At 43.8% G+C, this 26181-nt stretch overlaps 2 protein-coding genes across 2 annotated transcripts in view; both read left to right on the forward strand.

The window, feature by feature from the left end:
* Positions 1-547: 547 nt before the first annotated feature.
* On the forward strand, positions 548-8058 carry ints7 (integrator complex subunit 7). Its single transcript, XM_079179768.1, has 20 exons — positions 548-708; positions 862-991; positions 1315-1461; positions 1553-1690; positions 1785-1831; positions 2292-2491; positions 2741-2863; positions 2949-3066; positions 3201-3335; positions 3461-3558; positions 4231-4470; positions 4724-4861; positions 5030-5236; positions 5482-5676; positions 5891-5994; positions 6077-6145; positions 6588-6720; positions 6845-6943; positions 7300-7485; positions 7660-8058. The coding sequence occupies exons 1-20, from the start codon at positions 615-617 to the stop codon at positions 7939-7941; spliced, it is 2883 nt and encodes a 960-aa protein (XP_079035894.1). The 5' UTR covers positions 548-614; the 3' UTR covers positions 7942-8058.
* A 1275-nt stretch (positions 8059-9333) lies between these two features.
* Positions 9334-26181, forward strand: part of lpgat1 (lysophosphatidylglycerol acyltransferase 1) — a 30944-nt gene continuing 14096 nt past the window's right edge. The window contains exons 1-4 of the mRNA XM_079180676.1: positions 9334-9861; positions 10514-10766; positions 21878-21996; positions 23961-24056. Coding sequence (XP_079036802.1) covers positions 10529-10766; positions 21878-21996; positions 23961-24056 — 453 coding nt within the window. The 5' untranslated portion in view covers positions 9334-9861; positions 10514-10528. The remainder of the gene's footprint in view (positions 9862-10513; positions 10767-21877; positions 21997-23960; positions 24057-26181) is intronic.

The following is a 26181-nucleotide window of genomic DNA, read 5'->3' on the forward strand; positions in this document are numbered from 1 at the left end:
AGATGGATATAGGCATTGATGGAGGAAGAATTACGATCCTTTACTTCAGTAGAAGTACTAATAATACACTGCATACATAATATATATACAAAGTCCTGCATTGAAATGTTACTAAAATCATATACATGAAATTGTACTTAAAGTAGGCCTAAAAATAAAAGTAATCCATACAGAAAAATGTCCCCCGTGACTAAATTATTTTCTGGAAAACCTTTATCAGACAGAAATTGTAGCACTAGTGTTTTAAATGTTTTAAAACGTATTAAAATGTAGTATTTAAAAATACAAATAAGTATTGCAATAAAATAGGTAAACTATAAAAAAAAATTTAAGCACTCATGTAAGTGCAGCATTATTAATACTGGATAATTGTTGCATTATTGCAAGCAGTACATAAATACGGTATTTATTCAAGGTCATTTTAGGTACAAAGAAAGTTGGCTTCAAAATGTAACAAGTTGCGAGCGCTTTATTGTGAAAAACAAAACTAGACGGGAAATGTTGTTGCTACAACATCCGGTTTGAGTCGCCGCCTGTATACATGAAATGCTAACGGCTCATGGGTGCTGTCAAGACTGTTTTTTGTTTCTGGTGATAAACACAATTAACCAATAATGTCGCTGTCAACTGCACGGTCTTTCTTATCAGAGGCTTGTTATGGCGAACAAGAACTTGATGCCAATTCCGCTCTCATGGAGCTGGACAAAGGTGCGTAAGCTAGCTTGCTAACATGTTAGCATCGGTTGTAGTCTGTGCCTGTGTGTTGTGTATTCTCTCCATGTGTTGGTTTTTGCTCAATGTTACTGTCTATATGGGACCTCCCTGCCTTTGTTGTGACCTGTGACATTGCTTCCATCCCAGGGCTGCGGTCGAGTAAGCTGGGGGAGCAGTGTGAGGCTGTAGTGCTCTTCCCAAAACTCTTCCAGAAGTACCCGTTTCCCATCCTCATCAACTCTGCTTTTCTGAAGCTAGCAGACCTCTTCAGACTCGGGTATGGATGATTCACGTGGTATTAAGACAACATGTTAATGCTTTCCAATTCTGATTATAACTTATCTCCAAACTTCCATATGTACAGTTGTCAGTTTGTTAGGTACAACAGGTCAAAAGTAAAGCAGTCTTTGACCAGATTAAAACAGCAATACATCTAAATATTACACTCACCTCTCAATAATATACAAAACAATTAAACTGCACCACTAACTACATCCTGAAAGTACACTTATTAACGTGTCCATGGTGTGTCGTTGGTTAAACTGGTTTTATTGTGGCACAGATCTCTCTGTTTATAAAAACTTGTCGCTCTGATTTCAGGAACAATTTTCTGCGCCTCTGTGTGCTGAAAGTAACTCAACAAAGCGAGAAACATCTGGAAAAGATCCTCAACGTCGACGAATTTGTCAAACGGGTGTTTTCAGTCATCCACAGCAACGACCCTGTGGCCAGAGCCATCACTCTGAGGTAATAACCGCGTAACGCACCAACATCTGGTGACGTTGTACGACTCTGCAGACCCGGAGAGGATGAATGACGCCTTTTTGTTTCTATTCAGGATGCTTGGGAGTTTGGCCTCTATCATCCCAGACAGGAAGAACGCCCACCACAGTATTCGCCAAAGTCTGGACTCCCATGACAATGTAGAAGTAGAGGCGGCCATATTTGCTGCTGCAAGCTTCTCTGCACAGTCAAAGTAAGGGAAAGTGTTGCCTCACCTGAGCTGTTGTGCATATATATGGGATGATTTTTTGTATACGATAAATTTGGTGTGTTTTTTTTTTTTTCAGAGACTTTGCAGCGGGGATTTGCAACAAAGTCAGTGAGATGATTCAAGGTAAAAACCTCACAGATCACTTTTACTAAAACATGAGCGGTCCTGATTACCTTTTTTCAAGCCTTGAATGTTGGTAAATATTCCAAACAACTATCCAAAATTGTAATAAGAAACGATTCAAGGGCTAAAACAGGTGATTACAAGTGAATGCATCCACAGACATCATAGTTTACAACATTTTAAAACTTTAATTAAACAAGTAGTCAGTGTGAACATTGTTTTCCACTCTAAAACAAATACAGTCTGTTTGATAATCATAAGCAAAAGTGCAACTCTAGAATTATTCTACATTCGAATACCAACTGAAGGAGTATCTGAATGTGTGGACATTCAGGGGATATTCTGTGAATACATATTTTATGTAATCCACAAATCCCTCATGGATGTCCAGCAGGTGTTGGTAGACTCGTCCTGTCCTCTCTGTATTGACCGTCCTCTTGAACTCATTTCTCGACCTCAGGGTTGGACACTCCAGTGGAACTGAAGCTGAAGTTGATCCCCATGCTGCAGCACATGCATCACGACGCCAGCTTGGCCTCCAGCAGCAGAGAGCTCCTGCAGCACCTGGTGAACTCGTACCCCTCCACCCCCATGGTCATCGTCACCCTGCACACCTTCACCCAGCTGGCTGCCTCCTCCCTCATCGACATCCCAAAGCAGGTAAAACCATGACAGAGCTGTGCCTCATTGGTATAGGTTAGGTCCTGTAGTGTGACGTTCACACATAGAAATGTATACCTTTTGACGTTTGGCTGTTAATCAGATGGATGTCAGGAGATTTTATTTTGTATTTCTTCCGTAGTCTTTTATATCTGCAGTACACAATTGAGCCACATGAGGGATCCTGAATGTTTGCATTGGTCTGATCACTGCAGCCTACTTTACATTTAATCTAATATTAATATACAGTTGCAGCTCCTCCTTCAATACCTGAAAGACGACCCGAGAAAAGCCGTGAAGAGACTCGCAATCAATGACCTGAAGCTTTTGGCTAAAAAGGCTCCTCACCTCTGGATCAGAGAAAACACCCAGGTAGAGATTCAGAGTCTAACTCTGCAGTGTTGTCTTGATGGAGGTTTAACCTCTGCAGGTAATCCACTGTGTTTCATCTCCGCAGACCCTGTGTGAATGTGCCTTGTCCAGCCCTTACAGCAGCTTGAAGCTGGGGATGTTGGCCGTCCTCTCCACCCTCTCTGGAACAATAGCAATCAAGCAGTACTTTGATAACTTGACAGGTTGTGTTCACTTTTAAATACAGAGACAAAAGCATTTCTTATGTACGTAATACATGTATTTTTGCTGCTGATTCTGTTGTGAGGAAGGGATCAGCTCTAGACTGATGGGCGCTCCTCTCAAACATTCCTCTCAGGTGGCTCTTCGGTTCCCCCCCGGCTCACTGACCTGGTTAAACTGGCACAAGAATGCTGTTATCATAGCAACCTGGCAGTGGCTGCTCATGGGGTCATAGTGCTCTCAAACATCGCCATTTCCTGTCCAGAAAAAGGTGAGTAACAGCAAATAGGTGTTTAGGTAATTAGGTATTCTTCTAATCAACAGCTTGAGCTCACATCTAACCCGCTGATGTTTGCTCTTAAGGCTTTAAAGTGTTGCTGTGTTCCTCCTCCTCAGATATAGTGCAGCTGGAGCAGGACACAGTTCTGGGAGTGGAGTCGCTTCTGATGCTTTGCAGTCAGGACAGCAGTCCCAGCGCACAGGCCACACTCAAAGTAAGGCGACTTTATAACCGAGGCAAAAGGGCGTTGACTGGAGGAATAGGGATGGGTATATTTGTGTTTGTATCACATAGTACAGAAGGCTGTATCGAATGCCTAATCATTTAGTTTACTTATTCTTTGATCAGAAAGTTTCTGATTTAAATCCACATTTTAGCAATTATAGTTGTTGTTCTTGTGTTGGTAGAACATGTAAACGGTTTGGCCTCTTTTGGTGAATTTGAATGACCTTTTGTAGAAAAATGTGAAGGACATCTAGTATCTTACTGATAATAGTTTCACATTGTAGTCAGTTAAGTGTAGCGGGAAGGTGCCATGCCGGATGATCTTGATGAATTCATGTTAACGTAGGAATGTAAAACTTTGCCGTGTGAGACATTTCGGATGTAGTATTTCGATTTTGACTCCGTTTACATTTGTGTTATTTGAGACAAAAGCAAAGATACATTCGGTGTTCATCTCTAACATCTGATAGAAAAATGATTTGAAAATGATTTTGCAAGCATTGCTCATTAACAGTGACAGCCATAACACCAGCACACCTTACCTAAACTCAGTCATCCACCTCCTGGAAATGTAAATGACTGTGTTCACCGTCATCCATCCCGTCGCTACATCATGAGTTCGTCACACCCATTCTTCTACTTCCCCTTTCTCCAACCCTAGACAGCCCTCACCTCATTGGTCAAACTGCTGAAAAGTCGCCCGCATCTCAGCCAATCGGCGGTGGACTTCCTGCTCGGCCAGCTCCACTTGTCCTGCGACTCCTCTCGCGTTCTCATGTGCCACGCTCTGGCAGCCATCGCCACCCACCTGCCGGTGCTGGGCGACGGCATGCTGGGAGATCTGGTGGACCTCTACAGAGTGGCCAGTCACTCCTCCACTGACAAGCAGCAAGAGCTTCTGGTGAGAGATTGTGCCCGAGTCAGACAACAGTAGATTAAAGAGTTAAGGGACTCCTAGCAGCACTGAAATGTAGCCTCACAACAGCATTTATCTATGTTCTGCATGTGCAAACCTGTTAACAATTAGGACTAGATCTTGTTTTTTTTTACTGCTAACCCACAACTGTGTTTAAATAGCTGACATGCTCTCGTATTTATACTTGTATGTCTCTTTGGGATTCCAACGCTCATCCTTCCCACGGCGATTGCTGCAGGTTTCCTTGGCAACAGTGATTTTTGTTGCCAGCCAGTCGTCTCTGTCGGCCGAAGTGAAGACCGTCATCAAACAGCAGCTGGAGAACGTCGCTAACGGCTGGACGGTGTACCGCATCGCTCGACAGGCCTCGCGCATGGTAACCTCTTCTGCTCGTGCTTAACCAGACCCCACGCTGTAAAAAGTATTTTTGTTGAGCTGCTAAATGCCTCCCGAGGCAGAAGCATCCATTTGTTGGAAGCCACAGAGGTAGCGCCGCCAAATACCTGCACCTGAAACATAATGGAGTATTACCGTTGATCCGCAGGGGTGCCACGAGTTCTCCAGCGAGCTGTACCAGAGTCTGCGGACCCGCGTGGCGTCGGAGCACTTCTACTTCTGGCTGAACAGCTTGAAGGAGTTCTCCCAGGCGGAGCAGTGCCTCAGCCACGTGGAGGACGGAAACTACAGCGGAGCCATGAGCGCCATCGCCGAGGCCCTGCGCTCCTACCAGAAGGGCATCGCTTCCCTCACGGTCGGTTAACTTTCAGGCCTCTGCGTGTCACAAAAAAATCATGAGTACAATCCCTCCTTCTGCTTCACTAATGGAGGCTAAAAGCTGCTGATACTGATGAAGCTGAATTCACAGCATCTCAACTTGTTAAGGGATTAAGTCACCTAACGCCTGATTGTATCTCGTTAGGTCGACTCAACGAGACACCGTGACGCCGGTCAGCTGTAGTGTTTATGTGCTGTGATCTGATTAATCCCTCCCTCCAGGCCGCCAGCACTCCTCTGAGCCCGCTCACGTTCCAGTGCGAGTTCATCAAGCTGCGCATCGACACCCTGCAAGCCCTGTCGCAGCTCATTTGTACCTGCAACAGCTTGAAGACCAGCCCTCCTCCCGCCATCGCCACCACCATCGCCCTGACCTCAGGCAATGACCTGCAGCGGTGCGGCCGCATCGCCATGCAGGTACAACACTGACGCAGTCACGTTACAACATGCACACCTCATACTCGCCAAGTTGCTAGATTGGATCAATTTCTCAACATTTAGGGGAAGTTTTTGACACGTATTGTTAACCAGGACCTAAACTTAATTAGAGGAGATGAGATGATTAATAGCCCGGGGGTCCAAATTAATCATCAAGCCTGTGCGTCTCTTCTTCTTCTTTCTTTTTCCCCAGATGAAGGTGTGCATGGATGAGTTCAGAAGTCTCGCCGCTCGCTACGCTGATCTCCACCAGTCGTCGTTTGACGCCGATTATGCCACCCTCTGCAATGTGGAGCTGTATCCTCAAACTCACATCGCACGTTTCTCTGTTTTGACTACCCTGGTTACTCCGCTGTATCTTTAACTGTCTGCTGCTCAGACAACAACAGAGCTGTTTGCTGGTCTCCCATGTCATAGAAGCGCTGATACTGGACCCACAGGCAGCAAGGTGAGAGCTGCTGTAGTCCACAAAGCTGGAACAATTATTCATGGCACAAGGCCACCTTTAGCATCTGTAAGCTACAAAGCAGAGGTGTTTGACGACCTCGGATGAGACCAAAATAATGTTATTTCTCTGTTCTCCTGCTCGTCGTGCTCGCCTGCATATTAAACCTTTTAAATGTTTCATATTGAGAGAAATGCCATCCTGTGTTAACCAACTACAGCGTGATGTATGGATGTAGGTTTGTTTTCTGTAAGCTGCACATTTGCCTTGGCTGACAACGTAATGAGAGTAAATGCACTTTATTTAATTTGATAAAAAAGATGTACTTGAGTGTTTTCTATTGACAGTGCTTTGCCATAACATGCATCCCTGCAGGCTTTTTCCGGGCAGACGTGTCTGTAACAGATCGTCTCTCTCTGTCTCTCTTTCTCTTTCTCTAATCCAGCTTTCAGGAGTATGGCAACCTGGGCTCGGTCCAGACAGAGAGTGAATATGAGCGCCGGATGATGTCTGTCTTCAGTCGTGTGTTGGAGGAAGTGGAGGGCCTCACCCAAAAACACCCTCCTGTTTCACACCTGGTAAATCCCTTGTGATCACGTTACTTATGCTAACAATTTAGCTGCAAGGCGTCCAGAAGTGCAAATGACAGACAAACGCTCTGCTCTAATAATGTCAATAACTGTTGTTGTTGTTGTTCTGCAGCATACAGGCTGTCTCTGTGATGCCGTCATAGCTTTGCTCAAGGTCCCGCTGTCTTTCCAGAGGTATTTCTTCCAAAAGCTCCAGTCAACGAGCATTAAGGTACAGTAACAAACTTTATGTTCACTTTAATTAGAAAAGCACAAAAAAAATGAACGTCCCAATTTACAACGATAGATGCCAAACAATAGAGAGCTCCCTGTACTACTTTCTATTACTAATGTATGATTTATCTCCTGATGAGATAGAAGTACACTTTTAAACTTACTCTTTGTGTAGTTTTATTATATTTACATATCCTCGGGGCAACACTAATTACAAAAAGAAGAATGGGAAAAGCCACACCCTCATAACGGATAACGTGTTTTGACATACTGTACAGTTGCAGCTTCATACAACAGTCTTTGTTTAGCTCTCTGATGTACTTCCTTTTTTTTGTTTTGTTTTTAAATGTCCAGCTTGCCCTCTCTCCTTCCCCACGAACGCCGAGTGAACCGATCCCAGTGCAGAGCAGCCAGCAGCTGACTCTGAAGGTGGAGGGGGTGGTGCAGCACGGTTCAACGCCAGGACTCTTCAGGAAAATCCAGTCTGTCCGTCTCAATGTCACTTCAGTCCTCCAGAGCAAGACAGGACCCGACTACAAGGTATCTAGTGTTTTCCTTCCTCTCTGGTTAATGCTCTTAATCTGTACAAACAGTGTAAACACAGCTGAATGCTGTATTTATCACACTGCTCTGATGTTTGCACTCGCATTTGTTGCTGTCTTGCTGCTCCAATGATAATAACACCGACTCCCATATTCGTCTTTTCCCTTTCAGGTTCCACTCGACACTAAAACCAATGAGATTGAGCAGCAGGTAGAACCCCACAACGACTACTTCAGCACCCAGTTCTTGCTGAACTTCTCCGTCTTGGGCACTCACACCGTCACCGTGGAGGCCTCCGTGGTGGACGAGAGCGGCATCGAGTGGAAGACCGGGCCCAAGACGACGGTGTCTGTCAAATCCCTGGAGGACCCGTACTCCCAGCAGCTCCGCCATCAGCTGCAGCAGAGTGGAACTCAGCCGGCTCCACAGAGGAGTGCATACGCTCGCTTCTAGCGAACGTCCTCTCAGCGCTTCAGCGCTAAAATCAGTTTTAGCAATAGTGTTCTTGACCTGTTTTGTAGCGACTGAATATGTACATACTTTTTCTAGTGATTAAAAGACCAGATTTAATTTTAACGCTGCATATTGTGTGTAATCCTTCCGAGGTAATATTGACCAGGTGTAAAGGACGCTCGATAATGCAGATTTACAGTGCACCCAAAGGATTTAACATCTATACTACATGAAGTGCAACACCATAAAGAGCCATCAGGGGGCAGAACATGGTCACTAAATGGACACCACTGTCTAAAGAGCACTAACATCTCTAATGTCAATTTCAAACATGTCTGAATAACTTAAATATGTCAGCATTTAGACTTTTTGATTAGGTAGTTGCACGCGTTTGTTCCGACAGTGTCACATTTAATATCACCCTGTAGAATTATAACCTTAAGCTTTTCATATTTCCGCCGACATTACTCTGAAGTTCCAAACTAGCTTCAGTTACATCATATAACATAACACATAATTGATGCAAACTCCAATATCCCACGCGTTTTCCGGTTCAAATGTAACTAAATTCAACGATTTGAACGGTGAACTCGCGCATGCACACTGGTGACGTAACCTGATAAGAACTCGCTGTCGGTAATGAGTCCGGTTGATTTAAGATGAAGTCATAGGATACGGTCACTGGATCAGGAAAGTGTTCTTGTTCATGGATACTGAAACCATCAGCACTTGACATCAGAGTCTGCGCACTTAACCGCTACAAGCTGGCGTCAGGTGAGCGGACACGAGCGTCAAGTGAGAAAGAATTAAAATAAAAGTTACGCACCTTGTTTTCAAAATAAAACGTTTTGCTGAACATAGAATGTACATTTCCATACCACATTAAAACCAAGGGAAATACAGTTTTAAATCTTACTTAATATTGAATGTTAGTCTAAGCAAATTCAGAGAATGGATTTATTCAGAGGATCCTTGAACGTTAAGAAACATTTAAATGAATGCCTTTCTTAATTGCAGACTCTGTAACTCATTTTCCAATTTGTACACTTATTTAAGATATGCATGTATTAGTTTTCCCTCTTTGTGTCAAGATGCATTGATGTAATTTTCCAATGCTGGTCACTCTTTACACTGTATCACATTGGATAATTTAATTGTGTTTAATGGAATTCACTATTTAAGTTACATATTAAGTGATGAAGGTCTTGCATTATCATCCACATACGGGTCATATTATATGTCATTATTTATTCAGTATTTCCTGAATAAATTCCTATCTCGACGCCTTCCTTCATTTGACGCTTTTATTTTGAAGGTAACACACTTCCGTTCGTGCTCTTCTGATCTTTTGTGTACATTGGCGCTGTGTGTGACTCGAGGTCTGGAGGAAGATAACGGGTCCTACCAGCCTACAAACTAAAACATCGCTGTTCTTCGCTCTTGATGTTCCTATGTCGGTTACAGTTCGCGTCCTTACAACCAGCAGCGGTGATTCCAGGCCCGGCCCAAACCGCCTCTCCTCCACACTCGCAGATGGGAGCTCAGTAGCTAGCTGAAATTGACGACGAACGATGATGATGATGATGATGATGGTGCATCAGTGGAATTATCCCGGTGTCTCCGACTGAGATGGAGCCAGCGACGCTCAAGTGGAGCTGCTTGCTAGCTAGCTAGCGAGCTAACGGTGCCCGGTTCACTGTTACCGAGCAGCCCTGGATTACGTGAGGCTAGATGGGCGCTACTGCAGCCCGTTGTAACGTTATCAGACATTTACACCCATGAGAGACATTGACCATGTCAACTAGCAAACGATGCTAACGTAACCGTTAAAGGTTAGCTACACGTGACAGGTTTTTATCTCCTTTTCAACCATTAGAGACATCTCTGGCCGTCCTTGGGTGCTTCAGTTACATTAATTGGGTGAGTATGAGCGACCAGATTTTTAAATTACAGGGTCTGACTATAGTCTGGATGAGGCGATTTGCAGCAGCCCCCCCAGACATCCTCGTTCACGTTTGGCGCTGTCTCCTGAAATACCCGAACACTTCAGTTTATAAGCTGTATCTGTTATTTGCGTCAGTATGTTTTCGCCACAGTGTTACAGTCCACGGGTTGTCACACCCGAACATATCTCCTAACATCTGTTCCCGTTATGCTAACTCAGCTGCTAGCTAGCGTGTCATGAAGTGATCCCCCCACGTCACGTGCGACTGGTCCTTTTATGGTCCTGTCTGTGCGTTCATTACTTCATTAAGGGCTAGCTAGTCACGAAAAATAAAATAGCCACATTTCAGAATAAAATAAATCTTGAAGACAGCGTCCACTCCGCGCGTGTCACATTTAACATTCCGTGGAATAGCCTCACCCTCGACCGGTTAGTGGCATACTCGCTCCTCTGGGTGTCCAGGGTGTAACGTTGGGGTTATTTGCGGATTTGTATCCTGCTCCGAGCACACTAGTTTGTTTACAGTATGAATAACGACTACACACACACACACACACACACGCGACTCGTCTTCTGTCAAACAAGCCCGACCAAGATGCTAACAGTTCGCCGTGTCTCTTGTTCCAGACGGTGTGTGTCAGGATGGCACAGCTCTTGGACGGGGCCGGCACACTGGGCTGGGTTCTGCTCAAGTCTGTGGTCCGTTTTGTGTTCATGCTTTTCAACAACTGTGTGGCCATCCCGTCCTACTGCTTGTACCTGGTGCTCCTGCAGCCGCTCAGAATATGGGACAGCACCGCTTTCTGGCACATCGAAGGAATCATGTTCAAATGGTTGCTGGCCATGGTGTCTTCATGGGGCTGGATCGCAGGTTACACAGGTAAGACACACACAGCCATTGTTCCACATGCAGCCCTGCATGCAAAGATGTGTTTTGCATGCAGGACTCGGTGATGCACGCACACGATTGTCCTGAAACCGGTTAAGTTGCTCCTCCAGTTTGATTCTTGTGTTTATCTTTTGAGTATCAGAGATGAGCATCTGTTACACTGGAGAAAATAAATCTTGACAATATCCGAAAAGCCCAGAGATTTGGTTAAAAACATTTCTGTTGGAACCATATGATCGGAAAATGTTGTGTTTGCTACAAATATTAAAGTTACATGGTAGCTGTGAAACGACACATGTCTTTGCATTAATGATAATGAGATAGTTGAAGGAAAATTAATGAATGTTTTGATTCATAAGTGGCACGGCTGCTTGTTGCTCCACTTTCAATGGAGCGTTTCCATATAGTCAACGTAACTTGCTTCTTTAATGGTGGTGTCATGAAAACGCCCTCATCCTGAAGCGCACAGTTTAGTCTATTCTTATTTATTACAGTTAGATATGATCACATTTATACTATGGGTGCACTGTTAGGCCTTCAATGACGAGGAGCCTTCGCTAGTTCCAGCTCCTTAAATGTGAGGATGTGCGGCTCTTCTTCGTCATCAATGACAGTGAATGAGTTAACCTTTTTGTTTTGGACTTTGGGGAAGACATAACAAGACATTTGGACATGTCTCCTTCCACATATATGGTTTTGGTAGTAATTGTACAGAGACACTACAACAAAACACACGTATGATAGAAAACCAGCAGGATATCCTGTGTGCTGGTTTGTTGGTTCCTCTCCGCTGGCTGGTTGAATCTCTTGAAGGGATTCAAGCAGTCAGCGGTGTTTGGTTGCACAGCGCTGCGAGCAAAATGCTTACAAATTGCTAAGTGGTGAACACGGGGCGCAACAAGGCATGCTGATTAATAATGCAATGCGTGCAGCCTATAGAACACCTGGGCTTGCGTTGAGTAACAAGTGCGACACCCTCTGATTGACAGTTTTAGGAAATGAGACACCATACGGCCATGTCATGCCAATGGGGGCTTAAGTTACATTGGATGTAACATACCTGTCATGTTCAATCTGGCACTTCTTGAATCAGTTGTATGTACTTGCATATAGAGCTGTGTGTTTCAGGCTTTGGTCCGTCCCACATGGGCTCCTTATTCTGAGCTAATGTGACTTTAGTTTGAACAGTCTTATCAGAATATATGCTTTTTATTTTCAGCTACCTGATCAGTGAATTATTGGGCCACATGATCATTTTAAAGGTTACTTCAATGCAGCAAAATTTGTGGCCACAAGATAATGGGAGTTCAATTTTAACACAAAGTTAAGAGCCTCGAAATTAACTTTATTTAAGAAGCAGCGATGGGTAATGTGTCATTTTACAATGAGTTGCACTATTTTATACGATACGCTCAGCTATGATGCAGTGTAGCGGCATGACGACACGCCACGCTCAGCCATTTTAATTAAAGCGTCCTCCATTTTATTTGTATTCGTCTGCACAAGCATGCCGAGCGTTAAGACTTTGGGATTGTATGGTTCGGCTCAGAAGGGCGACTCGTGCTAGACTGCTGTCAGCAGATATTGGTCACAATACAAAAAACACACGAGGTCTGAGTAGTAAATGAGTATGGAATCATAAATAATGACGCTATCAACACGGCACCGTCGCTTTAGTGTCGGGGTCAGTGTTGTGACCCACAGCCAAGGACACTTTGACAGTGACGGTTCGATCCCCTCTGTCACCTTTCCCCTCAGCCCTCAGTCGTGTGTAACGACCAGGTCCCTGTAATGGGAACGACCGTTGAATCTGAACAACACGTGTAGTTTAGATGCTCCAGGTTTCATCCAAAGTCACATTCACGGTGCACATGTGTCTGCATTCCCTACAAGTAACAGCTGTAAGTTATGTACGTGTCGGTATCTGTACCCACCGGCTTCCAATGCAAAACGATTTCAATACAACAAATTCCTGCTCATATGTTGCGTCTACAAAAAACGGACAAATATAAAATTTTTGGTTGCGTAGTTACAGGTCGAGCTTTGATTTTTCTATTGTTGTTTGTTCGGCCTGCACCTGCACTCGCCAAGCGGTAAATGTGTGTCAGAGAAACGGGGATACTCGCTCAGAGCTCGACTCGCTGCGGTCTGGAAGCTGTGCTGAGGATGTTGCATCACCTCCACAAGAGGAAGCTGGACAATAGTACTTAAATACTATACAGTCATGTCGTCGGTTCCAGAAGCTGACTCATACTGTCGCCATCTTTATCAATGGGACAGTTTAGACGTGAAGACGCAGGACGATTCGTTGAAAAATGTTTGGTCGGTCGCAAGCAAGACGGGGGAACTTGGCTTGTGTCTTGAGAAGTTGAAGCATTTATACACACACACACACACACACGCACACTCGCACTGCACAGCTTCGTTCACAGCTACGTTACGGCTAACTTTATACTCATCACACACACACTCGCACTCTGCACAGCTTCGTTCACAGCTACGTTACTGCTAACTTTATACTCCTCACACACACGCTCTCTCTCGACTGGACACTCGCTAACATTACGCAGGACTTTCAATACACCGGCGTGAACTCCAAAAGCACACAATTCATCGGTTCTCGTATCAGCTGGGCAGCTTGTTCGGCACCTCAACCACCGCCTGCATGCAAAGCACTGATCTAGTCAATCCATGATCGGTTTACGAGGGTCAGCTGTCGGTCAGAAACATTAGCATCCCTATCTTTAGCATCATAAATCATATAGCAAATGCAATATCAGTCGAAATTATCATATTGGATATTTTTTGTTTTCGAAATCATTCAGACCCAATTTAAAAGTAGTAATAGTTGGTAAAGTAACAAGTGACAAAAGCTGGGGAAGAAATACAATATTAGAGTAGAAAACTTTTGCACAATTGTACTTAAGTAAATGTACTTAGTTACATTCCACCACTTAGTTTGACTCATCAAGTGGAGGGTGAAGGTAAGAGTACCTGTGGTTGTGAGAGGTGAACTCTTGTTGTTCTAGTGTGTCATTAAATGTGTCTTAAACTCTTAACTTGAAACTCGAGTCAGAGCTGTGCTCTGCATGCCGACAGCGGGACCGATGCATGTTTATGCCTAGAATACACACCAAAGAGACGAGATCAGACTAGTTCTTGAGGTGTAGATATTCTTGGTACGATGTGAAAGGCTGTATTATTTGATTTTTAGGAAAGATTTCACTCGTGAGAAGCAATTTTGCATATTCCTGTCATGGCAACTCGGTGAACTCTGAACAACTGAGCTTCATTGTTTTTGAAAGATACTCATGCTATTAAAGAACAGGCTAATAGTGCCATCACTAGCTGGACTCATAAATCCTTTCCCAGTGTGTTTTTAGTTTATTACACTCCGGTAATAGCATTGTAACGACGGCTAACGTCAGATATTGTTGAGGCTGCATTTCGAGAGCAGAAAGCCATGTTGCTGTGAACTCAACGGCGTACTCGGATACTGTTTTTGTGTTCTGCTGATTGCTCCTCTGTTCAGTCACCGGCACATTTAACATATTATGGTAATTACAATTGGCAAGCCCACTTTGCAGGATTAATTTAGATCGTTTAAAGACTACAATTTTGAGATCTGTCAGCTTCATGCAGTAAGAATGCATCATGCTGAAAAAAATAAATGTGTGTCCAACAGTTACACAACTTAGCCACCCCGGGTAAGAGCATTTAGCAGGAAACGGCGTTATTTAGTGGCATTACTGTTATGTGGTTACTTGTGTTGCCACTTGACCTAACCCTCTTCTCCCATGTTGTTGACAAAAGCGCATGCAGGCCGATCAGTGTCACACACACACACACACACACACACACACACACACACACACACACACACACACACACACACACACACACACACACACACACAGCAGAGGGCACAAACCGGTGCACTAAAGCCAGCAGGATTAAGTCTTCTTTGCATGTTTCATGAGTCAGAGGTCTGCCGGGTCTGTGAAGAGATCAGAGACGCTGATTTAGAAGATCGCAGACGTTGTTTCCTGGTTTTGAGTTTGTTTCGATGAGGATGCATTGAGATCCAGTCCCTCAACAGCAGTGCGTAACAGCTTCTCTCCTTCCGTTCTGACCCTTCAAAATAAAAGCCCTAGACATACACTGCATCCGGTGCTCTGCCCTCCTCCCCGGCTCTCAGATGCTCTCTGTCGGTGGGTACTGCTGGTAGACAGTAACCGTATATTCTTATGTTCATAAAAATGTACCCAAATTCAGGAATATGTGGGACATTTCTACTGCCGTCTCTTGCCGGTTAAAAACAATAACGCGTTTGGTCTTTGCAAAACGGAAATGATGTTGGCTAAGTGTTTGTTTGTTTGCATACAGAGCGCACTGATATTTTGCACGCAAAATATCTGGACCTGTAGGCGAGACAGTCTGTCAGTCAGCTCCAGACACAGTGGTGTGTGTGTGTGTGTGTGTGTGTGACCCCCTGACGCAGGTCAGTCATGTAGTGTAAAAATCACAACTTAGTCTCAGGATCACCTGTTGGTGGCGGGTCTGAACGGGGCCTTTGATCATATTCTGGACGTGATGTCAACATGAAACACAGAGTAACCTGGTTCTTCAGGTCTCTGCATACATAAACATCCAGACTTCTGATCCATGTCTGGATGAATTTGTGAATATTTCTTAGTCCTCTGTGATCGTAAACAGAATGTCTTTGGGTTTGGGACCAGACACCTGTTTAAGGGGTTGAGATGCCACAATGTCCTTTTTTTTAAATGAAGGGTTAATCCGCCGATTATTCCCTCGAATAATTGTTTGCTCTATAAAGTGGAAGGTATCGTAATTTCTCGTATCCAGAGTTGATGTCCAAAACCCCAAAATATTCAGTTTACTATCATATATGACGAAAAAAACAATAAATCCTCACATTTGAGTAACGGGGACCTGAGAACCGGCTTAACATCATTACTTTAAAGAACGGATCGGTGCGTCATATTCCTCTAAACCAGGAGACCATTTCTGTGTGTATGCATAAGTTAAATATCTTTTTAAATGTTTTGGTATAAGGAGCTCTCACTAAGCAGTAGTGAGGGCTGGAGTGAATTCAATGTGCATCGCCTCACTTTGAAGCTATAAAAGAAGCTGCTCTTGGTTGGTTCCAGCCTCCGTGCTCCCACACACGTGTTATCAGTTACTCGGCTGATTAGACTTCTTCTCTGGACTGTGTGGGCGTGTGCAGATCACACTTGATTGACTTCTCTCTTAATGTCCTGAATTATCTTATTTGCACCTGTTTGACAGACAATTTACAGCTTTGAGTTTTTTCCCGTATATAGACTTTTTATATTAGCTGAGTGCCATCGCATTTTAGATCTTTGTCAGATTGTGTCTCCTGTTTGACGTGAACATTTCTGGTATTTTGATCATTTTTCTGTATGCTAGCAGGGTCTTTGTGATCGATGCAGATAGCTGCTCTAACAGCGTTAGCACTGTGTACTTTTGAAAGCTTTTATTTAGGGACGAGATACTTTTTTTTTGTTGTCCTTCTTACAGCGTTTGGTAAAAGTTTAATGTGTGTAGTGCATGAAAACACACTACAGGACAAGATGCACGTGTAATCATCCCAGCACAGAATCGTGGCACTGCAGCTTTGGGAAGCGAGCATCACGTTTGTTTCCGAAGCCCTGAAACAAGTTTGCGTAAATGGAGGCTGAATGTTTCATTGCCCCGGTGTGCAGAAAGGCTGTGCAATATTAATGTGGATGAACAACACATTATGTGGTTAATCCATATTTTAATGTTGGGATATAAATGATACAACAAACCTTTAGAAGAAACGGATGGTGTCAAATGAGCTTTTAACTTTTAACGAGGGCAAGAAATAACAGGCAAGAGAGCCATTTACTGCATTAAACCAGCCTAACCCAAACATAGAATTAGGGTTCAAAATCCTGAAAATATAAGCAGTGCTCTCTGCTCTGAACCCCTGTGGGCGTGTCCACTGGTTCTGCCATAACCACATTGCCATAACACCACGGTTTCATAACCATTAGAGTTGTAGAAGCTATGATATCTGCGGTGTCCCCGTGAGGTCGGCGGTACGCCGTTTAGCAGACCACCGATACCGGATCAGATGGTGAGCCTGCAAGCGTGGCTGTCGTGCTGCTGCGCTAACTGTGTCATCTCTCAAAGACAATTTCCCTAATGTATTCCCTCTGACGGATGACCCGTCTCTCTGATATCGCTTGTGCCCGTCTCCCGCAACAATGGGGACTCCAGCGCGTACCAAATGAAACGACATTGCCTTCAGGGTCCGTTCGCCCCAACACCCCGCTGTCAGGTGTCACAGACGTGTCATTTTTCCAGAGGTATGCTCTTGATTCCCGTTCTCGTGAGAGTTGAGCTTATTCACATCATTCTATTTCTCTTTTTTTTTTTTGTCGCTTCCTTGTGAGGCCGTTGGAAGATTAATAAGATCGCTGTGTCGCCAGGTCAAAGTGCGTTAGAGAAGCCAGAATGAACAAGGATTAACACGTCGTCGCTTACATCCTGTATTATATGCATAGCCTCAAATGTAAATGCGGCTGTGGGGTGGGTTCTGTAATACCTGCTAATGAACTGCTGAGTGACTTAAGTTGTGCGTTCGCGATACACAGACTACGTCTCAGTTTGAACATGGGGATTAGCGAGCAGCAGGTAGAAAGTGGGTTGACTTTCAAGGTGGAACGAGACCAGCTTGCAACCTTTTTGTCGTCAAGAACTGTCCTGTCAGCGAAACGAGTTTTCCTTTTCACTGCGAGTTCATGCAGAAATGGTTAAGCTGACGGGTGGCTTGTCTTATCTTATACCTCCTATCAACATAAAAGGCCTGCTATAGTTGACACGGCGAACAGAGTTTAGTCGATTTATTTAAAGAAACATCTTTGTTTGCTCGAGTGCATCGATACTGGAATTGTAGGCCTCGGATAACTTGGTAATTAAGAAGGTTATCGTTTCCTGGTGATGATTTTCTCAGACAGTGAAAGGATTCCTTGAAGATGCGCTTCAGATGTCGCATGTCTTAGCAGCGGCCTCAGTTATCTGCTGTTAGCTTGTAGCCGCTGTGGAAAAGAAGAAGTCACATGGCTCATACGGGCGAGGAGAAACTCATCACAGATGATTTTGTTTTGCAGCATAGTATGTGCATAGTTCTTCACAATAGTGATGAAGCCATCACGTCCATGGCTGTGACCATACGGTACGCTGGACTACTACTACAACAAAGACTGCTGCTCCTGAAGGACACTGCTGTCTTTGTGTACTCATAGTTTGTGTAATGCCTTTCTTCATTTCCCCGGATAGCTTTTGACGACCCTACAGAGCGTGAATGGCCTTTTTTTTTGTACAAAGACATAGAGCAAGAAAGTGAACTTTTACGGTCAAGATGAGGTGGGAGCTCAATAAAACATCTGTCTGTTTCTCTGTTTGAGCCTTTGTTTGTCTTTGATTCTGAGGGAACACTAAAACCTAATATTCATCCTCTTCAACCACAATGTGGCGTCATGTTTTGCACAGCAGGATAATGTTTTTAACGTTGTATTTCTTGTAGCTTTTTGGTTTTGTGTCGGTGTCTTGTCCGTAGACTGTAGGTGTCACCGGCAAAAAGCCATAAACCAACTTCCACAATGCCGAGGAGGCATTTACACTATCGGTAATCTCATATTCATGGACGACTTTATGGCCTTTGTACAAGCCCTGTGAAGAAAGAAGTCGGGTATTAAATGCATTATAAGGAAACAAAGGTTGAATATCCAGCAAACAATTTGATTCTGCCAGCAAAATATGAACTCAAATGAAGATTTTTAAGACCAGCTGTTTCTAAAGCATTTAAAAGTGAGTCGGCATTATCTTTAATGATCCCTACACATGTAAATAGTGCTTTTATCCGTTCACTCTTTGTGACAGTCACATGATCGCACGCACCAAGTTACAGAACTTAAGACGGGAGCGCCGCGACCACTTGCGGAGCCTACGCTCCCTATGCATCGGACGCAATTACGCCATTTTCAGGCGTGCGTGCCTCATGCCGGCTTTACTACGGCTAGTACTAAGCTTGAGGCCTGACTGATGCAACGTTTGCCTCACACAGAGCTGGAGTCGGTCGGACCCGCCCAGAGCTGAGGGGATTCCCAGCAAACGATTGCAGCTCCGGGCTGAATCTTTTCACCTCGGAGGGTTCTCCGTTAATACGCAGAGCTGTTGAAGTGCGTTTAGATTGCAAAGGCAGCTCATGTGGTCTATAGGAGGCCTATTGTTGTCATCTCGGAGTCGTGTTTCTTCCTTTTCGTTTGCAGCTCCTCTGTGTGTCCCGTCGACACTAACGCACAGATGAATGGTTAGTAGAGTAGCCTGTGTGCTCTGAGGCATGATGATGTAAATCAGAGGGCTGCTGGAGAGCCACTCCTGGAGGTGCTGATGGAGACGCTGGTCATTGTCTGCTTTGGTCAAGTAGAAGCGAAGCATCACTGAAAGTTATAACCAGAAGGGTTCAATGATTGAACACTTAGTCAAAGCTTCTCTAATATGATTTAACATTGATTTAGTTCAGAGTTAATAGAATTTGTTGTTGACATTAGTCTTCTTGCTGATGACTGGATGATGTGTGCCTGCTTTTCTTATATTTTCAGCAGTGCTTTATAGATTTATGTACATTTTTAAATAAGCTCATGACTTTAGCGATTACCTTCAACCGGGTGCTTTGAAAGAATAGACTGTTTATAAAATGAAGTGGACGTAGCACCGTTGTGGCGGTTTTGTTTTGGTGACCATATTTGATGTGCTTTGCTTCAATGCCATCTCTAATGACAGCTCACCGTGATAACAACCTGTCAATCACACGGTAGCCACTAAAGCACACCTCGCTTTATTGGCTATTTTACTCTAATGGGCCAATGATTTATAGAATGAAAATCGTGCTGTATTGAAGAAGACGTGAAACTATGAAGAGGTTTCTGACAGATAACTCCTCATTTTAACTTAGCCAGAAAGGCCTTCCTCTTGTCCGCTTTAATGCAAGCGACAGGAACAAAAAAGTAATATTGCTTTAATCTTACTCTGGGACGGTCAGACGGTTGAAAGGAATTAGTTTTTATTGTTTTAGTGCTTTTACTCAAGTTAACTTGAGAAACGGTTTGGTGTGGTTTTGATAGAAACATATATTTTGGCAATGCCAGTAGGCGTTGATCTAAAGGCAGATCTTCGACCGGTCACATGACCACAGAACCTTTTTATATCGCATTCCTTGTGTCACCGTCATTTCAATCAATTTCTGTGCTGCATGCCACGAACACACAATCATAAGCTTTGATTGATGTGAATCAACAACAACTTGCCTGATCATTGATTTGGTGTCTAACTAAATCCGCTTGATGATATCAATCCAAACCATTTGGCTTCGACGTTTGAATGAAGCCCACAGTAAAGTCACAGGAAATAAGTCAAATCTCCATCTTTTCTGGTCATGATCAACATTGTTGTTGTTCTGTGGGTACATGAGACCTCGATGTACCTGTAGGCAGTGTAACCCGTGCCTGTACCAAAGTACTGCCTATCCAAACGAGTGTTATTTCAGGAAGGGAGCTCCCATACCAACAAGTCCACTGATGAACGCCTGATGATTCAGTTTTGAACTGAGGATGTTATCTTTGTCAAGTACACACTGTGATCGTTACTAAAAATACATGAATGCCACCTACAAAAGAAATGTGTACACAAGGGCAGCCTCTGATGCTCGGTAGAAATGATTATGCTAATATTTTATGTAGGACGTGGGAAAATGTGATCCGTGACTCTAGAAGGCGATAATGAAATGACGGCTGATACAATTTAGCAGAATGCCTTAAAATAGCCAAACGGTATTAATGCTTTTCGAGCAATAAACGCACGTTTTGAACAATGTAGAAATGCATACAGCACGCATCACTTTGACTCATTTTAATAAACCATATGATGACTCAAGTTACTACATCTTGTGCTCTTCTTATATATTCATTAATAGACTTTACTTGGATGGTCGCCCAAGTATATTTGGTGCCCCATTTAAGCATTTTTATGTTTTGATCTTTTTAGGTTGTATGTCTGTACGGTCCATTCCCGTGATATCTCAGGAACGTCTTGAAACTCAAGTATGAGCGAGTTAGAATTTGATTACTGTGCCATAACTCAAGAATTCATATGCTGATTAAGACAATTTCACACAGATGTGAACACATTTTGGACAGTAAACTGCCACTTTACTGGTTGGCACAGGTCTATTTTTTTTTTTTTTTATTGTATCCGCCCACGAGAACGGCGCCATCCGTGATCGATCAACAACAATCTTACTGCTGCATCAGAAGCCACACATGACGGTGCAGTGTGCGGATGATTGTTCAGATGATCAGAGGGATTTGAAAGTCTGGTTCTATGAAATTAAATTATGCACCATCCCTTTTTCTTTTTTTGTCTTGGACTGTTTCCTCTGCTCTGCTCAGAGTGGTCAATAGTGAGAGTGATTGCGGTGCCGTTTCCTGAAACTTGCTTCTCCTTTCCAACCACACGGCAAACATTGTGTCATTCCTTTTTCAACACGGATTAATACGCATGATGACTAATCTAATACAGAAAACAATGCCTACAAATCTACTACCTACCTGTGGAAGCATGGGGATACATGTTTGCTCTCTGATCTTTGCAGGGAGGATATGCAGATCACACAGCAGACAGTTTGTAGTGAGGGAGTGTCGGGACACGTTTGGGTTTAACAACAACAGACGATGAGAGTCGGTCGGTTTTAAAGGGTGATTCACCGTTGATATACAAATTTGATTTCAGTGTTTATATACCAGAGATATCTTACTTCACTCTAATTAATTGTTTTGACGCAATGAACCACAACTGGCTGACTCTCCAAGGTGTTTAAAGCAAACTTGCAGGATACCTTTAAAGCCTTGTTAACAGTTTTAAGTGAAATCTGGTTGAAAGAGTTTTTAATTTGGATCCAGATCAGTAATTTCAAAAAAATATAATTTACAACCTTGTTTAACCGTAAGTGTCTTATTTCTTTTTCCTTGAAGTAACGGAGTGGGGTGACGACGTACGGCCCATCTCTGAAGAAGAAGCCATGGTCATCGTCAACCACCAATCCACAGGAGACGTGTGCACCCTCATGATGTGCCTGCAAGACAAGGGCATGGTAAGAATCCAGAAACCTCAAGATTGAACAGGGTCACGTCGGAGTAAACACCAGCCGTGCAGATGTTTTGAACCCGCAGGGTGCTTGGCATCGTCTGTATTCTGCTGAACAGGCTGCTGCCTGGGTTTGTTTGTGTGTCTGTGTCACTGCAAACAGGGAGTTCCTGAATAATTGCACACATTGCTCTAAAAACACTCTTAACGTTGAGTCCACACTGCCGGCCTGAGAAGCTGAGAAGACTGCTGCCTCGACATAACGTCGGCCTTTTATGACGGCCCAAATGTTTCATTTCATTATAAATGTTGTTTAGATTCATTTTAGACATTTGTACGTTATAATATTCCAAAATGTAAAGCCAGTACTTATTATTCATTGATGGAGCCGTGCATGTGCAACACTGTCCAGCAGATACTTCAGAATAAAAGCCTTGTATTAACATATGAAAGGATGCTGGAGGGCTTTTCTTTTTTTAAAAAGAAACAGGAAGTGTTGAGTTAAAAATAAAAATTTCCTTTTTCTCTACAGATGTAGACATCTGAACTGTAGTAATGTTGCTAGTATGTTGTCAACATACATTAAAAGCAGCTGAAGCAGCCCAGCCTCACCTGAGCCACACGGCGCACACACAGGTAGTGTGGCTCAGGTGTGAGCTGAAGCTAATTATGTTTGTTTTAAGGACAGTTGTCAAGTTAACACAGGCCTCAATCATCAGTTTGTTTAGCCAAAGGATTGTACTTTTTATAGCGCCGTAGTGACGGGACGATGCGTATTTCAAGTCAAAACAGTCGAGACGGACGGCCTCGCAAACCAGTGCTGCGGTTTGCTGCATTCAAATTACGAACTCCGAGTTGGAGCACACAACTCGGAGTTGTGTGCAGCAAGTGTGCAAAGGTTTGAGGGTTGGCTGCTTTGCATTCTTTCACACTGATCAACATGGCAAGGAAGTGAAACGTGTCCGAACATCAGCGCGCGCACACACACACACACACACACACACACACACACACACACACACACACACACACACACACACACACCCTTTAATGGGATACTTTGTACACTTACAAAGTTCTTGTGGGGTTGTCTGGAATGGTAAACAAATACATTTAAACATAACATCTGTGTTGCGTAATCAAATGTATTAACACACAAAGTTAGTTGAGAGAGAGTTTGAGCCGAGAAGTTTTTTTTTGGGGGGGGGGGACAATTTCCTTGTTTGGTCGTAAGACATAAACAGAGAGACAAGAATTGATTTTGAAACGTATTTGCATTCTTTTGAACAGGAAGTCTGACTGGGACAAAACTACAGCAGCTCTTCTTCAGGCAGGAATGGCAGCTCACAACAAGATGTACAACTCCATACTCTTGTGTCTGTGGCTTTATAGCTGTGTTGACTGATCAGCTTTTTCCCCAGTTTTAATTAGACATTGTTAGGGGCTCAGCTGCTTAATTGCCAAAGTTGACGTGTAGCCACTGCACAATAACACAGACGTAGCTTCTTTTCCTCAAACGTACCGTCAGCAGCAGACAAAAAGTCACGTTATCGGCTCACTTTTCGCACCATATTCACAACGTGCAGCTCGCTGTCCTGCCATTCAAATCCTGCTGGAGATTGGCTGTGAATTCTGGGACAGTGGCGGCAGCTGTGTTGTGTGTGTGTGTGTCTTGTTGTTGTTTTTTTGGCTGAGGTTGGCACGGCACTGGTTCTGCCTAGCTACGCTGCACAAACACGATGACATGATCCGCCTCAACAACTGCATCCCTGGCCCAGTTTATCCTCTTAGCACTGAAAGGACAGTAAGCCAAAGCTGTGTGGTCGCAGGTCATAAGGGTGGAAGTGCTCAGAGGGCCGGTATCAGCTGTGGACGCTGGAACCAAAGCCAAAGTCCTGTGCTTTTGATTACAGGTGAATTTTGGGGATTTTCAATTTATGTCTCCTCCCTTTTTTTTTCTTTTTTTTTAAGGTGGTACAAAAAATGATGTGGTTGATGGACCATGTGTTCAAATACACCAACTTTGGCCTAGTGTCCCTGATCCATGGGGACTTCTTCATCAGACAGGTAAGAGACCCACAACTGGCACTTTTAACACTGTGAGAAATGTTGGAGTGTTTTTATTGCCACGCCTGTTATTTGAACATTAACATGCTCTGCATCACATTAGCAACACTACACATACTAGCATCCAGCTGTGAGGCAGGGTTTATTTTATTCTGTAAATTAGCTTCGCGGCTACATTGTCAATTGTCGCTGGTACAAGAAAGACTATTTTCCGCTCACATGTCAACACCTTTGTTTCCCCTGAAGGTTTCAGGATAACAACATGGACCTTTTTAGGCCATCGTTATTTCAACCTCCCGGCTACTGCAGACCTGTTTTTACTGCGCGCTGCAAAGCGGAGTCGCTACCCATCTGCTTGTCCCAGCTGGACAGCAGATATGTTGGTGGGATTCCTACGGCCCGGGCAGTGGACAGTAGTGTGTGTGTGTGTGAGGGGGGGGGGGGGGGGGGCTTCCGAGCCCCGCTGGGTCAGGCTGACCCTTTTGTTGTGGAGGCATGTGGAACAGAGCAGCCTGCTTTGACAGGCCGACACGTGTAGCCGACAGGGCTCCTATTGGTCAGGGGTGTTCCTGGAATATCGTGCTGGTTCGGGATGTTTATCCCACAAGGGGAACAGGGATTCCCTGACCATGCTTGGGGTTCATTAACAATTATAAAAGATTTTGATTCCTGCAAAATCCAGGAAACTGTAACATGATTTTAACATAACATTTTGGAGGACTTAATGCACAAAATAGTTACCCAAAAATAATAAACGGCCTGCAAGGCGGACATTGTTATGCATATTCAAAAAATACCATTTCAGCCATGGGCTGTCAGTATAGAGTCCTTCAACTAATGTATATGGTCATCCACTTCTAATAATCAGTTTTAGAAATGCTGTTTGTGCTTCTTGACATTCGTGTGATATCTGCAGACAGCTGGCTAGTTAGCATTAGCTGGCTAGGTAGCATTAGCGTACCCAGCCAGTCGAGAAGGACAGAATGAAGTTGAATCTGCACACAGATAATATATCTCATAACCAGAGACGATATCTCGTCAACAAATGGAGCACAGGTTAGTGTGCAGTCTTTTTGTCAGCTTGTCCCTCATCTAAAGTTCAATGCAGCTGTGTCACTGCGAGACATCTGGAGTCACAGGAATGTCACAATGATGACATTTAACTTATCATGCAAAAAACACATATATTGAATATGTAGAATGAATTCTGATATTGCTCAGCCCTACTTTCTGTATGTCAGAATACATTTGATGTTGGTAATTTTCTGTGGGGCTAAACGGGACTTGTTGGCACCTGCTCCTAAAAGACAAAGATTAAAAAATGTAAACGAATAGATTCAAATAACAGCACTGCTAATGTTGTGTAGCACACACACGCCTCTCACACGTTTTGAGCTGCAAAAACACCACAGCCGTGGCAAGGGGGAATACAGTTTTTTTTTTTTTTTTAGGTCATGGAAATGCTTTGCCGTGGAATTTCACATCGGGCTCTGAGCCCGCTCACAGACACACAGACGAGCTAGAGTGGAGGGCCGTTAGCGGGCCGGGCCATCTCCCCTCTCTGTGATCCCTTCTGGCATCCTTGTGTGTGTGCATTCTTGACATCCTTCCCCCAGAATACTTCACATCCACCCAGCACAGCCAGCATCTGGCCCCGCCTCCCGAGCATCCGCTGTCCACTCAGGCTGTAGCATCACTCTGCACGGCACAACACAGCAGGCTTTGATGGCCCGAGCACACGTACTTGTTGCACACGTCTGTAAATGGACTTGTTCTACTTCAAATTAGACGCATTCCTCAAATTAGTGATAATGTTTTTTTTTATTTAAAGGATGTACAAAGCTGATTCCATGTTTTATATTCTGAATATAGCAGCTGTTGACATTTTCTGGTTACATTTCAGCCGCCTAGTTAGACATAATCCTCACTGGAGTCAAGTATAACTGGTACAGTGAGGTAATACTGTGTGAGTGCATATTTATTTACAAATATGATAAATAGATTGTTCAAAAATCCTTGTTGTGTTCAGTTAAACACACCCATGTTTGTGCAGTTCTCATAAGAAACAACCTAAAGGAATTTCCTTTTTTATTTGAAACGAAGACGGTTACAACATGTGCAATAA

The sequence above is a fragment of the Pholis gunnellus genome (assembly GCF_910591455.1).
Source record: "Pholis gunnellus genome assembly, chromosome: 19".
NCBI lineage: Eukaryota > Metazoa > Chordata > Actinopteri > Perciformes > Pholidae > Pholis > Pholis gunnellus.